Source organism: Ovis aries, chromosome 1 (genome assembly GCF_016772045.2).
Source record: "Ovis aries strain OAR_USU_Benz2616 breed Rambouillet chromosome 1, ARS-UI_Ramb_v3.0, whole genome shotgun sequence".
In the NCBI taxonomy this organism is placed as follows: domain Eukaryota; kingdom Metazoa; phylum Chordata; class Mammalia; order Artiodactyla; family Bovidae; genus Ovis; species Ovis aries.
The window spans coordinates 92,439,954-92,457,249 of record NC_056054.1 but is presented as its reverse complement, the minus strand read 5'-3'; the positions used below and the strand labels follow the sequence as shown (position 1 = coordinate 92,457,249).

The window sequence follows — 17,296 nt, the reverse complement described above, 5'->3', positions numbered from 1 at the left end:
TAGCATCAAAGGAAAAGCTAACAACCAGGCCTTGAAAAGGACAGGAACACAGGAAATGCCACAGAGGCAGGCAGCGGGGATTAAGGGATAGCTCAGTCGGTAAAGAATCCACCTGCAATACAGGAGACCCTGGTTCAATTCCTGGGTCAGGAAGATCCGCTGGAGAAGGGATAGGCTACCCACCCCCGTATTCTTGGAGTTCCCTCATGCCTCAGCCAGTAAAGAATCTGCCCACAATGCAGGAGACTTGGGTTCAATCCCTGGGTTGGGAAGATCCCCTGGACAAGGGAAAGGCTACCCACTCCAGTGTTCTCGCCTGGAGAATTCCATGGACTGTATAGCCCATAGGGTTGCAAAGAGTCGGACACGACTCTAAGCAACTTTCACTTTCACCACCATCAGAACTAACCTGCCAAACTCATGTGGGCTCAACTTGGCCACAAGATAGCACACATAAATGCCAGCCTCTCTCAAAACAGCTTCCAAAGAGGGGCCAGTGTTCCCCCAAAGGGAAAATCACCAAAAAGTCTGTGGCAGGACTTCCCTGATGGTACATGGTTAAGATTCCCCACTTCTAATGGAGAGGGCCTGGGTTCAATCCCTGGTCATGGAACTAGATCCCACAAGAGGCAACCAAGACCTGGTGCAGCCGCCCCCCCCCCCAAAAAAAGGGTTGATATTCCCAAAGAAATGGGAAAGAATTCTAGGCCGAAAAAAATCAGAGATCTACTAAAGATTCCAAAAGAAAAGCAGGAGGATCATTAAGGACAAACTGGATTCCTGTGGTTTTGCCTAGGAAACAAACTCAGGCAACATCACATCAAGTGGGTGGACCATATAGGAGGCTTGAGAGATGGGAAGCAGAGAAAGAACCACCAGACAGCGCCTCATATCAGGCCACACATCACATAGCGCTCCTCCAGGCCCCACTCTCTGAGTCATCTGTAGCCTTCAGAGAGGTAAGGTAACCACTAAATACCTAAGCCACCAAGCATAGCAAGAGGTGGCAGAGGGAACTGAGAAGGAATTTACTCATTCTGCCAGTCATTATGTAGAAACATGTACATCTGACTCTGACCCTCTCCTCTACTTTGGAGGGTGAAGGAAGAGGTAAGTGCAACCTATAGATGAGATTTCGGGTGTGCAGGACAAAAGGAAAAGAAGACAAGGGATCTGCTAAAACACCTGTAGTCAGGAACCACCCATGGTGGGCCAGACCACTTCCCTTGCCCCTGGAGATATACCTCTTGGAGTCGCATTGTGATTTCCTTCCCAGACAGGCAAGCTTTGCTCAAAATATGTAAATTCAACATGAAATTTCTCACAGGAAAAATATTTCAAACGTGGGTTGCAGTATCTGAAGACGACATTGCAAAAGGCCTAAAGATAAAAATTGCACAAGAGTTGGACACTGAAGTGGGACAGGAAGCCTTGGCTTGCCTTCATGCTGTTTTGCTTTGTTGGAACAGAGCTCAAGGTTCTTGTGCAGTGTTGAGGCATTGGCCTGACTGTTTCTGAAAGACTCGTTTTTTCCCCTCTTTCAGAGGAGACTTCTTCCATTCCATTAGATGAAAAGTTTCTGGTGGAAAAAGAGTAGCAAGGATTCCAAGGAAGAGCTCAGAGATGGAACTGTGACGTATAATGTGTCAAATCTTCACAATGCCACTGCCAAAACCTAGAGACGCCTCATTACAGAGAGGCAGTGGGAGACATCGTGGCCACTCCCGACACCACATGTTGCTTCCATGTGCAGCCAGAAGGTGAATTTACAAGAACTGGAGCAGCACAGGCTCCCTAAAGAGGAAACTCTTACTACTGATTCACTTCACTATAACTGTTTCCTTACTGGTCTCTCCAGCTCAGATTTCTTTTTCCAATTTGATCCGCTGTACACCAGCTCTCAGACTGATCATTCTATTGAATCCCCATTCTGGTGTGCCTACCCTCCTAAATCATTCTAAACACCTTAGCCCAATTTTCCTGAATCTTTATTTCCTTGATGATTTTGTCCTATCTGAATACCATCTATATTATTACTTCCTGAATGTTGATTAAATTGCCTCATTTATTTTGCCTCACTGTAAGCGATGTTATAATTACTGATTGAATATTTTTAGTGTACATGCATACAAACACCTAACTTTAAAACGTCCATCATGTACCACCAAAAGTCACCTTGTGAATCCCCTACTGGCACCATACCTTGGGAAACGTGATTCAAGTTCTGCCCATGGCTCCAACCAGGTGCCCTTCATGTCCCCTGCACTCCGGCCAAAGGGGACGATTCACCTTTCCCCACACACACCACCCACATCCATGTCTGTCCCACCACCGTCTCTGCCTTTCAAATCACACAGTCATTCAAGGCCCGAAACCCTGATGCCCCTCCTTGTCTTGAGGCCTTCGACGACTCCCCCGGCCTGAAGGGTATCTCGCTCCTCTGAACCCTCACTGCCCTTGAAGCACTGGGCACTTTTCATTCGAGACTCAGTGTTGGTCTCCTTGAAACAGGAGGTTTGGGTAGATGCCATCTCCCCTCTCAGAACATCTGCAGGCTTCTTGAGACCACATCTGGTCACTGCAGAGGGTCTGGCACAACTAAGACTCGTTGAATGAATGTATCGCCCTCACTCCTCAGTCCTCTCTTTGTGTAAAACACAAACTTGAGTCATTCTCCTGCTTCCCACAAAATAAAGTCCCAATAACTTAGCAGAGACAGAGACAAGGTCTCTCATAGTTTGGCCCCACATGTCATTTTATCCCCTCTACCATCTCCCTGCTCTCCTCCCAGCCAGCACCCCACCCAAACCACACACTCTAGCCACACCCAACTCCTTACTGTTTATTTGGCTAGTCTCCTTATCATCAACCCAAGAAATAAACTTCCTCTCTGTCTGTCAAACTCTAGCTCGTCAAGTGTTAGCCAAAGTGGCATCTTTTCCTTGAAGCCTTTCCCAGCTCTCTTAAGTCCCTCCTCTGTGTTTTCCCAAATCATTCTAAACATTTTTTTACTGATGCACTTGTCAATGATATTATAATTTCTTGTTTAAATGACTGTTGCTTCCATTGGTCCATAAGCTCCCCAAAGCAGGTGTCATTCAATATCCCCAGTGCCTACCATAGGGCCTGGCAAATAGTAGGCACTCAAGATTTGATGAGTGACCAAAGCAGAAGTGAAAACATCAGCTCTCTAGCCAGACCTCTAGGACCTGAAACCAAGCATTGTCACAGTTATCTTGGACAGGTTATTTAAACCCTCCATGCCACAGTTTCCTCATTTTGAAAATGGTAATAACTCTTAGAGTTGTTTTAAGGGTCAAAGAAGCTAATAACTATAATGAGCTTAGAACAGAGCTCTGCATGTGAAATGCTCAATAAAGTCTATTATTTACATTATTCCCATCAAAGGCTGTGCAGCCAGATGTCCCATGTAATGCTTGCATAGCTGGTTTGAACATGGAATATGCCATACATTTTCCATGTCCATAAGTGACAGTAAATTTTTATGGTCTCTGAAGCCCCTGCCCCATCTTTAGTTCTCTTGAGTTGGGGAATGCCGCTTCTGGCTGTGTAATCATGACTATCCCTGGAGCGCCTGGTTTCCAACTATTCCCCACCCCCCACATCTGCTGGGAACTCCTCTTGCCAGGGTCTCTTTTAGGACATCCCGAGTGCAAGTCTCTCCAAAGGACTCGTGTCTGGTGAGCAGGAAACACTCATGCCAGCAAGTCTGTCATTCTCAGAGCGGGCCAGCTTTACTCTGCTAGCATGTGGGGACAGCGCCAGACATGAATCCAGCGCCAGTTCTTCCGTCCCCAAACTCCAGGGACATCTGTCAAGCCCTCCAGGGGTCTTCCTGAAGCCTCTTACAGGTGACTTGAAGTTGGGAAGGGACAGCATCCCATCCCTCACCCCTCTCCTTGGTGGGGTGAGACTGACCCTCTCTTTTTAATCTGTCAATGTATGCTTAGCCTTCTCTTAGCCAAGATGATAAGGGGTGCCCTTGGCTGGCAGAATCGTGTTTCATCCCATCTTTTGCAAGTCCTATATAGACTGCGTGATGACCTTGACTGAGGGGACCTAGACGTCTGGCCCAACATCATTTGGATGTGTCTGTGAGAGTGTGTCTGTTATGAGATTAACATTTGAATGGGTAGGCTGAGGAAAACAGATTGCCTGCCTGATGTGAGTGAGCCTCACACAGGCAGCTGAAGACTGGAACAGAACAAAAAGGCCGAGTAAGAGAGAATTCCTTCCGCCTGACTTCCTTGAGCTGGGATATTGGTCTTTTCCTGCCTTCAGGAACTGAAAAACAGAACCGACTGAAAAATCCGCTCTACCTGGATCTGGAGCCTGCCAGCTATTGGACTGGAACTACACCGTTGGCTCTCCTGGGTCTCCAGCAAGTGGACGTTAGACTGTGGGGCTTTTCAACCTCCATAATCACATGAGTGATTCCTTTAGCATGTATACAAGTACATCCTATCGGTTTTGTTTCTCTAGAGAACCCTGCCTTTGTAGACAGTCTTGCACCTTGCTTTAGACTATAAAGGTCCTTAGGTAGCTACGATTTTGTTCTCAGTGTTTGGGGCCTCTGTTGAAACTTAGGAACAAAAGGAAAAATCACATTAAAATAATACCAGATTATTATTCTGTAATTTTTAATTAATCTAATTTCCTACTTCAGATCATTCAAATGAGGATCATCTAGAAGACACAGTAAGTATTCAGACTTAGAACTTAGGCCTGAATGGGTTTTGTTCCTCTCCTTTCCCCAGCCTCCTACAAAAGGGAAAATTAAAATGACTAGGTTATTCCCCAACTCCCAAGGTTGTGAAAACAACTGTCTTTTGAGTTTGCTCCTCTCTCCTGTTTCATAGTCCCTTCTCTTGCTTGCTACATGCCTGCACAAGCAGGTATACACTCCTTCCTCTCACCAGCAAACGCCAGAAGCAGAAAAATAATGAGAGGAAGCCACAGATGCCTGAATGCTGCTGGGAAAACACTGTGACAGGAGAGCTCAGCAACCTGTGGCCATGGAGATGGTTTGCAATCAGCAAGCCAAGGCCCTCGCCTTCCTTCCTTCTCTGGGCATCCAAGACATGGTTGGTTTAGAAACCCTGAGCCCGCAGACTATTTTCCAGCAACAACTGCATAGCAACAGGATTAATATGCTGCAAACCTAGCAGTCAAAACACTGCCTGTGTCCTGCTTATCAAAACGAAAGTCACGACAGCAGGCTTCTTTTTCTAGCACTAGGGCAGACTTGATATCCTAAACTACATTCTCCATTGAAATTAAACACTAGAAATATATAGGCATCTTTTTAAAAACACATTGCTTAGCTAGCACAAAAGCAAGAGAATCTACAAAGCCCATAATGAAATGAAAGCAAGAATCCTTGAAATTAAGCAGGTACCAAGGCCATCTTTGGCCCCAAGTTTCTGTTTCAACAGCTGCAAAGACTTGGGGCTCATGAAGTAAAGCTTGAAATCCCATTAAGGTAAGGAGTCTTTGGGAGACCCCACCCAAACCTGGTCCCCCCTCCCAAAGGCTACACCTTCAAGGTAGGAGTATATAGGAAATAACCATCATGCAAATGGAGATGTACATATTTTGATCATGGTGATTAGCAGGGAACTCCCCTGGCAACTTGTAAAACCAACCTTTAAATGCACTTGTCATCTGAATTAATACACTGTGGTAGTACCTTGAGATGATTTGCAGAAGTCAGTATACCTATTCTGGAGAAACACCGCCCTATTATTCTGAAATAGCTCTTATCCAGTTGTCAAGTTCCTAAATTCCAATAACACCAATTCCAGGGAACTATAATCTCACCTGTTGTTGCTGAGGTATTTGTACGGGGGCCATTCCCTCCGCAGAAGCCCTTTGCTCCCTCGGCTTCTGTGCCATCACTTTCTTTTGAGTTTTCTCTTACCTCGCTGGTCATTCCTTTCCAGCCTCCTTGGAGTGTTACATCTCTGTACGTGCCTGTGCGTATGTTGGTTGCTCCGTCGTATCCAACTTTCGCCACCCCATGGACTGTAGCCCGCCAGGCTCCTCTGTACTGTCCATGTACTTGTCTCCTAATGGACTCCAGATGAGAACACTGGAGTGGGTTGCCATTTCCTCCTCCAGGGGATCTTCCCAACCCAGGGATCGAACCTGGGTTTCTCGCATAGCAGGCAGATTCTTTATTGTCTGAGCCGCCAGGGAAGCCTGCTTCCTAAAATGCTGTTGTTCTAAAGTTTCTGTTCTCAACCCTTCTCACATTCTCGCTGGCTATATTGTCCATTCTGATGGCCTAAAACAGCCTTTTGTCTCTGGCATGCATATCCCGGCAGTATAAGAAATCTTTCCAGGGGTTCTCCAACACAAATAGTTTTTTAAAGAATCCATTTCCAGATCCTCAGTTTCCACATGTCCTCTTTCCTAGAATCGATCTGTCTGAGAATATGTCTGTGATCAAGGAGTCTTCCCTCACAAGCTACTGCTCACTCTTCCTAAATCTAATCACAGTACATTTCCCCAGAGTTTATATAAAATTATCTAGGCCAGCAACTTGAAAAATTCATGTAGGTACTGAGATCACTAACAATGACATTAATATAGTGAATGACTATAATATGGGCAACAAATGCTCTTGTAAGTTAGAAGAGTTCCAACTATGCTTTCAAAAAAACTGAAGAAACACTAAATGAAGTTGTCAGCTATTGATCATTAGAAATAGTTTTTGATGATAGATCAGTATGCAAATTAGGGCATATAATTCAGGTGTTTAAAGAATTGATTGGCATTACTATAACAGCTCCTTCCACCCTCATCCACTCATTTGTCTAAACAAAGTTTCTCAGCATTAATATCAAAGCAATAAAAAAATATTAAGGGGATTTACACTGGGACCTGTGTTGTTCTAGCAATAAGGAATATGCTCATTCATGGATACATGAGCTAGTAGAAAAAAATCCCAACCCCACCAATCTCATTAAACAGATACACTTCCAGGAATATTTTACTTCTATGTTTAATGATTGCTTATTTAAGATGTATTTGTTATTTTAGTCAACTGTATACTAAGAATAACTTTAATAATACTCAGTCTAGAAGAAATTAGTTAAAACTTGAAGCTTTATGGTCTCAGGAAGAAACATTTAATCTCTTTTAATAAACATATGAAAATATTTGTTCAGACAAGTATACAAGAACATTCAAGAAAAATCTTTCAAGCATAAAAATGCATTGCTTTAGGGTTACATTTCATTGAAATAAAATACAAGTTCAAGAAGAAAAAAGAAAGACGTAAAAGTTTCAAGGAGCTTGTTCACATATTTTTAACAGGTGATGAATATATAAATGATAAATCATTATGTTTTTATACCAAAAATTAATGTTGCATGTCAATTATACCTCAATTTAAGAAATTATTTTGAATTAAGCTGCTCATAAGTATAAATGTTTAAAAATTGAAGAGAACATCCTCTGAAAGTTTTGATCAAATATTTCATGTTGTCATTTCAGGTATTAAATCTGAAAAAGAAAACTTGGATGATGGTAGGTAGCATATCACACTAGTTTGTACTGAATGCATTAAAATGAGGGATGTGATCATTTTCTTTCAAAAAATTTAAAATACATCATAATGACATATTTTGCATACACTCAAATTTATAACATATAATTTTATGTGTCAATTTAATGCATGAGAATAAATACTGTACAATTCTATTTATATGATATTATGTAACAAGAGACACTAATCTATAGTAAAAACATTAAAATAGTAGTTTTCCCCAGGAGAGATGGGTCCATGGACTGGCCAGGAAATGGTACAAGGAAACTTTCTAGTGGCGACAGTAATATCCTGTACCTCAACAGGGTTTGGAGTTAGAAAGGCAAACATATTCGTCAAAAATCATTGACTGGTATGCTTAAAATGTGAACATTTCATTCAGATAAACTTCATCTTTAAAAAGTATGAACAAATATTAGAACTCTACTTACTGTTATTCATTCTAAAGAGTTTAGAGGTAAAGTGCATTAATGTCTAAAATTTACCTGAAAGTGCATAAAAAATACGATGAATGGGTAGATGTAGAGGTAAGTAATGCAACTAAAGCAAAATGTAGAAACTAAGCAGTGAATATATGGTGTTTACTGCTCAATTATTTCAACTTTGTGTATGTTTGAAAATATTCATAATAAAATATTGGGAGAAATGTGCAAAGAAGGATATAATTTTTCATAATTACTTCAGGGAATGTGTGGACAAAAGTTCGGAGAACATTGGCTTCTATTATCAGCATTTGCTGATGAACCTTCAACCTAAACTTACAGTCCAAACCTCTCTTCAGAATCCCAATCATATTTCCATCTGTCTCCTGGACCACATCATCTGGAATTCCCATCAGATCAAAAACTCAACAGATCCAAATACGAACGTATTATCTCCCTATGTCAGTTAAAATATCATTAGCCGCAAATAACAGAATATATGCGTCAAACAAAATGAGGGTTATTTTTCTTACATAACAAGAAATCTGGAGATGGGTGGCTGCTGGTGTTGGTTCCACAGTTCAGTGATCTCCTTCCTGGCTGGCAAGTCTCAGTCTCTTGGCCTTTCCTCACAGTCACAAAATGTTCTACAGCTCTAGGCATCATGTCTTAGTTCAAGACAGGAAAAAAGGGAAGGGAGCAATGCCAGCGATAGCTGAGCCTTTTTTTCAAGACAATTTCAGGTTTTCCAGAAACCTTCCAACAGACTTTCATATAAATTCCATTAATCAGAAACATGTTATATGACCATGCCTAGCTGGAAAGTATACCAGGAAGCAAGTTCTTAGCATTCCTATCCTCTAAATTGGATGTAGGATTGGGTGCCAGGTGAGTCCACCTACAGTATCTGTAACATTCTCCCCCAAACCTGCTCCACCTTCTAAAAGTGCTGTCTCTGTTAATGATTCCGTCATCTGTCTGGTTACTTACCCAAGTAAGAAATCCATCAGCCATCCTTTCTTCTCTTTCCCCTCTACCCCTCATATCCAATCTGTCTTGATCTTTCATCAAGTCTAAATATCTCTCAAATCTGAGCCTCTTTCCTAAACCCACTATCCCTGTCTTGGTTCAGGTTCTCATTTCTTATCTGAATTGCTATGGGTGGTGGTTTAGTTGCTAAGTCATGTCCGACTCTAGCGACCCCATGGACTGTAGCCCGCTAGGCTCCTCTGTCCATGGGATTTCCCAGGGAAGAATACTGGAGCAAGTTGCCATTTCCTTCTCTAGGGGATCTTCTTGATCCAGGGATTGAACCCTGTCTCCTCTATTGCAGGCAGATTCTTTACTACTGAGCCACCAGGGAATCCCTGCATTGCTGTAATAGTCTCTTAATTAGCTTCAAGTCTTCACTTCAAAGCATTCTCCACACAGTCCCAACTTGACTAAAAATAGAAATCTAACCATCTTACCCTTGCTTAGTTTCTGTCTCTAGCTTTGCAAAACGTCTAAAGGCTAACTTCCTTATTTAATGGAGTTTCCCTACTTTCACATAATAATCTACACTTGAACATGTGTTATCAGTTAGAATGCCCTAGTCCTGTAAAGTGTCAGCTCCCCTAAGACGCAGCTTTGTTGGAGGGAGTGACTGGGGAAGTCTACACTCAAAATCTATATCCATTATGTTAGTAGGCAATGATCTGTCTCTAATACATGTGTACTAAAATTGTAATACGAAACAACAATAGATTTATAATAGAGATTCTTTCCTAAAGAGCTTAGAATAGTCTCTAAATGTAGTTTGTCTTACTTAGAGACATAATACTCAACAATATATTTAAAGTATGATATCATTGTTTTTCATTTACTTCAGAGACTTATTGAATGTCTACTATGTACTAGACATTATTTTTTAATTTAGTTTTTTTTCTTTTTTAATAGATCAGAAATGTCAAGTTGTCTGACTGAAGCTAGAGAGGTGCCTCTTTCTGCATACCTAAAAACTATTTCACTATTTGGGGCTTACACTTATTACTCGAATCTGCACACTCATTTTTCTGTCTTCTATTCATTTTCATAAGTAAAGTGCATGAGATGTTCAAACAAATGTCCAAAGACACAGAGGTAGGCAAAGATGGCAACATGATAGAAACTGACTGGAAAACTAAACACAGTAAAAGCTGACCCTTACAGTTCTTACTCTGTGCCATGCATTGTTCTAGGCACTTCACAGATATTAACTTATTAATCTTCACAGCTCTATGAGGTATGTACTATCATCTCCATGTTGCAGATGAGGAAACGGAGACTCCAGCATAGTTCGGCACTTTGGTGAACTGGCTGAAAGCTGCACCCTAGCATCATCCCCTCTTACCCCCAACCCCTGCTCCATTTGGGCTCCCTCACTTCTCACAGTCCCTACAGAAGGCCCTTGCCTCTCCAGCCTGCACTTTTGCCCAAGCTGCCCCATCTGCTCTTCCTCTCTATTCAGACTCATTCAGGACTTGCTCAGGCCCACTCTCCCCAGCAATGCCTTCCCTGCCCCATGCCAGGAGGCCAGGAGGTGCCTACCAGAGCCTTGCCCTCGTTTTGCTATGACTATTTGTTCACAGATCTGTCTCTACCACCAGAGTCACTGCGCCAGGCCTGACTATCTTCTCATTGTCGAGTCCCTGAGGCTTGCTACTATGCCTGGTCTATAAGAGGCACTTGAAGTTTTACTGAATTAATGCATAGGCTCCCTGGATTTCACACTTTCTTGTCGCCCCCGCCGTACTGTCTGGCACCACATATTGCAGACACTTAGTCAATGGGAGTGGGAGCCTGGTTTCCCCACCAGCGGTTTTATATTAATAAAACAAAGCAAAACAAAACCTGCTCCCGCTTTTCTCCCATCACCACATCACAATAATCCCTGAGGTTTTGTATTCCTTTCCAAGGGTTTCCATTGTCGAATCCATCAGGATCCGGGTTGTCTGACTCTCCTCCGCAGGCCAGGCCGTGCAGCGCGGGAACAGCCTTCAGGGCACAGGAAAGCCGCATCCCGCGCCTTCTCCCAGTTCTTGCCTATTAAGGTAAGAGTTCTGGAGAAGCGCAGGAGGAGCCGAGGGAGGGTCCCCTAGAATCTGCTTCCTCGCGGCCTGTGCGCTGGCAAGGCGCTGGGAAACCACAACTGGGGACTCGGGTGCCCCGGGCCGGGTGTCCCGCGATGGGTACTGATAGCTTCTGGGCAGCCTTGGGTCCTACTTATCTCTTCTACCCGAGGCCACCTTCCCAGGTTTCCATAGCCACCAGGGCCGTGTCCTTATTCTCAACCATCACCGCAGGCCTCAAATGAGTCTGCACAGAGCGCTGATTAAATGGGTCTCGGGTTCCCAGTGGACGCTCCTTTCTCGCAGATGCTCCGATAATCACCTTGAGCCGGGCGCCTGCGGGGCACGTCCCCCGGCCTGGGGAGAGAATGAGGCAGCCTTCCCTCGTTCCGGGGGAGAGCCGGGTATCCGCTCCTTCCGGCCTTTCGCCCGCCGGCCCCCGGCGCCCCCACCCATCGCCCGCCTCCGGACTTCGGGTCCTCCCTGACCCTCTTTCACCCGGTGCGGGCTCCCGCCCCGCCCGCCGCCCCGCCCACCGCCGGCCCCGCCCGTCGCAGGCCCCGCCCACGGTCCATCGCGCTCCGCCCCCTCCCCGCCGGCTCCCGGCGCTCCGAGTCCGGGCCTGGGGACTCCGGATCCCGCCGCCGGGGCCGCAGCATGGGGCGCTTTCGCGGGGGCCTGCGGTGCATCAAGTACCTGCTGCTCGGCTTCAACCTGCTCTTCTGGGTGAGACCCGGAGCGGAGAGGGCCGGGCAGGGGAGGGGGCCGGGCGGGGGCGCAGGGCTGGGGTCCCCAGGGAGCTGACCGCTGCGGCGTCCGATCCCGGCTCCTGAAGGCTGGGTGTTCAAAAATGAGGAGGTGAGAAAAAGGCAGACAAAAGAGGGTGTGGGGAGGGAGAGAGGGATGGAAGGGGAGAGAACCAAGACAGAGATCGAGCAACGAAAAATGGTGAGAAGCGGGGAGACCCCTTGCGTGTGGCTCTTCCCGTTGAACCTCTCTGCCTTGCTTTTCATCTGGAGCCTGATGACACCAGATGCGGGGACACCAGCCTCTCCTTACCTCCAGATTCTCTCCCTCACCCCGCACCCCCCCCCCCACCCCCACCCCCAGTGCACACACCCCCTTCTCGCTCTGCCTTTCCGCTGGAGCCCGGCCTGGCCAGGGCGCCGGGACTGCCAGAGGTGGTGCCCCATCCAGAGTGTGTGAAGACAGCACCTGGCTGTGGTGGGCTTATGTGGGAAATCGGGGGTAGCAGTGGAAGTGATATTGGCGGGGTCATCCTTGTTCTGAATATTAGGGGAGGGTACCGCTGGGATGGAAGGAAGGGGTTGTGTTCTTCTGTCAGGGAATGGGAGGAAGGGAGGGGCTTCCAAGGGGAGGCAGCACCACCCCACAACAGCCCTGCCAGCAGGCTCTGCAAAATACTACTGCTCCCAGAGATGATCTCATTCAACTTTGCATTGAATGAACAACATTCCAGGGATTAGTGGTTCACCGACAGATAGGGCCACAACCCTTGTCCCCCGTATTAACTGGAACAAAATTAAGGCTAGACCATCCCTGAATTCCTAGATATTCTGTCTGAGGCCCTGAAGGACTGGGAGACAAGGTCTGAGAATTGTCCCTTGTGCACATTCCTTCTTGGGCTTCCTCCAGGGACGGCCAGCCACTAACTGCTCAGATAGACCCTGAAGGAAAACACAGATCCTGCCTTGGGTGAAGAAGTTCTTAGAGCTGGGAGGGAGCAGCAGGGGGCTGAGGGCTTTCAAGGCTAGAGGAGGTTGGTGGCTGTCCTGACTACTCTGGGGAGCTTTTCATCCGTGACACCTACTAATTACTGAAGGATGGTCTCCACTGGTGTCTGCCAACCCATAAGCCCAGAGGCCTGGGTGACTCCAGCAGTTCCAAGCTCTCAGAGGCCAAGTTGCCATCCTCAGCATCCTTCAGTAGGGTAAGGTGTGAAGCAGGTACCCCGTAGACAGTCCTGAGTTTTAAAAATACACATGGCTTTTGTACACTTGGTCATTTGCTTCCAGCATAAGAGTGGGGAGGGGCATTCCTAAAGGCCTTTTATGTTGTGCTTTGTAATAGTCTGGCTTAATTTCAAAGCTGTTAATTATAAGTGTTATGCATCAGTGACGCTCTGACTGCTTGAAAGAGGTCTTATCTAAGTCTGAGAAGGAATTCTTAGACTGGGTTCAGCTTATTTAGTGCTTAATGTCATGCCAGCCTTTCCAGGGATAATAGGCAACATTTATTGAGCATTTTCATTGTGTCAGGGACAGTGCTAAGCACATTGCATTCATTATTAACTTAATCCTCACAACACTCTGGATATGCATACTATTATTATCCCCATTTATACAAATAAGGAAAAACAGAGGCACAAATAGGTCCACTTTCCCAAGGTCACACAGCTAATGAGAGGCAGAGGTGGGCCTCCAACTCAGCCTTCATGCTTCTGAGCACTGTGGTACATGTAGTTAACCAGCTGTTCTCAAAGTGAGTCCTGAGCCAGAGCACCTCCGGGAAAGTTGTCAGAGAGGCACATTCTAAGTTCCATCACAGTCCTGCTGAATCAGAAATTCTAGAGGAGACCCAAGAATCTTTTTAAACAAGTCCAGGAAATGCTGATGCATGTTCAAGTTTGAGAACCGTTCTGTTAAACCATCATTACATGAGACTTAGAAAAACAGCATATATGTAAATATAAAGAGCCATATGCACACACAATCACACATATATATTTGTAAATAAAAATACTGTTCCCCGAGCTGCTAATCTAGTTGAGGAAATGACCAAGGCATATAGAGCAACAACAAACAAAACAGCGTATAATCAAGTGACAAATTTCACACCTCTGACACAGGAAGGAAGGGAGGTAGGAACAGGCAATGCTTGAGTGCCTACTATGTGTTAGCCACGAGGGTTAGGCATGGCCTTTTATATATCTCATCTAATTAAGGAGTTCACAGGAGGGACTTCCCTGGTGGTCCAGTGGTTAAGACTCCATGCTTCCAATGCAGGGACTTGCAGGACACGGGTTTGATCCCTGGTCAGGGAACTAAGATCCCATATGCCACACAGTCAAATAAATAAATAGAAACACACACACACAATAAATAAATAAGTAAGCAATTTTTTAAAAAGTCCATAGCATTAGTGATGAGGTGAAACAGTTCTCATGAAGAAGGTGATGTTTAAACTGAATTTAGAAGGACTGGCAGACTGGAGGTGGACGAGGGTGAAGGGGCGATACACCACCACCATCCCCAGCAGAAGAACAGCAAGAGTGAGAGTGCCATCTGACAAAGGCCTCAGGTTCAAGCGCAGAGACCCCAAGCAGAGTGTGCTTGAGCACGTTATTCTTATTTCTAGCCTTGTTTTCTCAGCTGAACAATTGGGGTAAGAGTTGTTGAGATGATTAAAAGGAAAGACATAAAGTATTTGATTTCGCCTTCCCATGAGCCCAGTATACAGTGAGTGCTCAATTTTTAAAAATTATTATTAAGTGCCTGGCACACAGAAAGCATTAATGAAACTTAGCCCTCTTTCCCCAGAGTCCCTTAATATCTGAGAAAAGTCTGTATGTTTGCTGCCAAGGAACTTGCAGCTTGTCTTCATTTACACATTAGCTTCTCAGTTTGTACTTGTGGATTTTCCCCACTAGAACTCAGAATACTCTGAGAGCAGGAAAATTTTGTGTGCCTTGTTCACAAATATATCTCTAGCGCCTAATAGTACTCAGCACACAGAATGCACCCGTAGAAAGAATTAATGAATCTAGAGAACTTGAGATACATGGCCTTCGCTATTTGCACAGATAATCAATTGTCGACTTTATCTGGAGGACTCTTTCTCCTTATTACCTGTTGATGGATTCTTTGCACAGATTGGGCTCAGGAAGGGAAGCGGGGCGTTGCTCACTCTCAGTTCCACGAGGAATGGGGACCAGGGACAGGCGGCTCTCCCATGTCTATACCTGTGCATCTAAAGGGAATGGGGGGACTTGAAACAAGTGCCTAATGATTTAGAGGAAAGCAATGATTTGGGATACATAATCTAAGTATCTACCTTCACTGTAACCAAGGGAACCTGACTGCAGAAAAGCCCCACCCTAGCTTCTTAGGTTGTTTTTTCCTGGCTGGAGAATTTGTGGGAAGTCTGGGGAAGGGGGAGAGAGCAGGGGAGAATTTTCCTGGAAGGACAGGCGTTTGCCAGGACTTCAAGCGTAATATTTACACACACTCTTAGATGCTCATGTGTCTGCCCGTCTGAGGTCCCCCCTGGGTGACAGCACTTCCTTTCCTGTCAGGAACTCACCAGAAGGTAGGCGCAGAGGCAAGCGGGGGTGGGGTATATTCTGTGATCTGCAATTTGACAAATGGATTTGCAATCTCCTTCGCGCTACTTGGCTAAAGTCTCCCTAGGTCGTGCTCCTGATTTTATAAATGTTCAACTAGATCCCACCAGAGCCTGGCCAAGGGCTGCTGACTCTGTTCACCCTTGATTTTAAAACAAAAGTAAAGCCTAGCCCCGAGCCCCACTAATTTAATTTGTTATCACGGTTGATGTCTAACACATAACCCCTCCCAACATCTGTCGTGTCTAAATTCGGCCACTACAATCAGATAGCATGGCATAGTTCCATGCATTTCACCGATATCACCTTTATTTTTTCCCCTCTGTTGCATAGCAATATAAATAAAACACCACAATCCAACAAGCCACTTGTGTTGGTTTAAAGAAAAAAACCCTGGGCGCTGTTTATTCCTTGGTTTGTTGTGTGTTCAGCATTTTCCTATCATTGTGCTGTGTGAGCTGCTCAGGGTTGCCGACCAACAGGAAGCAAGACCGCTCATTGTCGAAAGTCCGATGCCATATATGGCTTGTTTGAAGTTGCTCTCCTTTCCTTCTCACTGTTGTTAATGCGGCTTTGGGGTTTCACTTGGTGATGTCTAACGGGTCCTTTTAAGAAGGGCTGTGTCTTATGGGCTTGAGAGTCAAAGATGTTTGACTCCACCAAAGCTCACAGAGGTTACCTCCTCCTCTTTCCCAAACTTATCTCAAATAGTAACTTCAGAAGTACCATCTATCAGAAAAACTGTTTAAAAAAAAAATACCTGAAGAAAGTATTCTCTGGGGTCCACCCCAAAGTTAGACCACCCCAGAAGGCGATTAGGAATTTCCTCAGCCCTGTTGTCAGATGGTCTCTGCTTTTTTAATCTTTAATGTTTTTGTAAATTTTTTTTTTTTTTTTTTTGGCTGTGTTGGGTCTTCATTGCCTTGTGTGGACTTTTCTCGAGTTGTGGTGAGCAGGGGCTACTCTTCAGCTGCAATGCACAGGCTTCTCACTGTGGCGGCTTCTCTTCTTGGAGAGCACAGGCTCAGGGCACTTGGGCTTCGATAGGTGCAGCACACAGGCCTAGTTGCCCTCATTTCTGAATGGGGCAGGGAGTGTCCTCCCTTTTGGCCTGCTTATCTGGCTTCCTTGTGGCAGTTCTTTTTCCAGTTACCCCTTTACCATTATTCTTTAAAGATTTTTCTTTTACATTGAGGGTTGATGGTTTCTACAATTACCAGGAGGTCATCTGTCCATTGTCCATGGCATTTCACTGTGTTATCTCAGAAAATGCAGTATCTTTGAGTCTCCAGGAATCTTCCCAAACCAGGGATCAAACCTGTGTCCCCTGCATTGGCAGACAGATTCTTATCCACTGTGCCACTAGGGAGGTCCTAGTCTCCACTTTTGATTTCTGTCAAGGTGAGAAGACAGTGCCAGCTGGCAGCCTCCCCTGTTGTGGGTGACAGGGGGCACCCAGTGTTGCTGGGAGAGGCAAGGACCCTATAATAGGGGCCAGCCTGCAGAAGCAAGAGCTACCATCCCAGTAGTCTTACAGACCTCAGCCAGGTCTAGGCAGCATGGCAGTTCACATCTATGGATTTGAAACCTGGAAAGTGAATACTTGCATCTCATCGAGTTTATTCCTGGCCATAGTATTTACTAACTAGGGAAGCTTAATGAGTAAGCTGTTTAACCTCCTTGAGGCTTTTCTTATCTATATAATGGACTTAATCAAGTACCAAGATCAATCTATGATTTTGGTGCAGATAAAGGAGTAAGTAAATGTGAAGTATTAAGCATGGTTCATGTGCGTAGTAAACACTAACACAAGATATTCGTGGTAATCCTATTTAAACACTAGAAGAGA

General features: G+C 45.1%; 1 protein-coding gene across 2 annotated transcripts in view; it reads left to right on the top strand.

Moving 5' to 3' along the window:
• Positions 1-11,708: 11,708 nt before the first annotated feature.
• Positions 11,709-17,296, top strand: part of TSPAN2 (tetraspanin 2) — a 44,075-nt gene continuing 38,487 nt past the window's right edge. For both annotated transcript variants that reach the window (XM_027973487.3, XM_027973481.3), the window contains exon 1: positions 11,709-11,810. In XM_027973487.3, the coding sequence (XP_027829288.1) occupies positions 11,742-11,810 (69 nt within the window). In that variant the 5' untranslated portion in view covers positions 11,709-11,741. The remainder of the gene's footprint in view (positions 11,811-17,296) is intronic.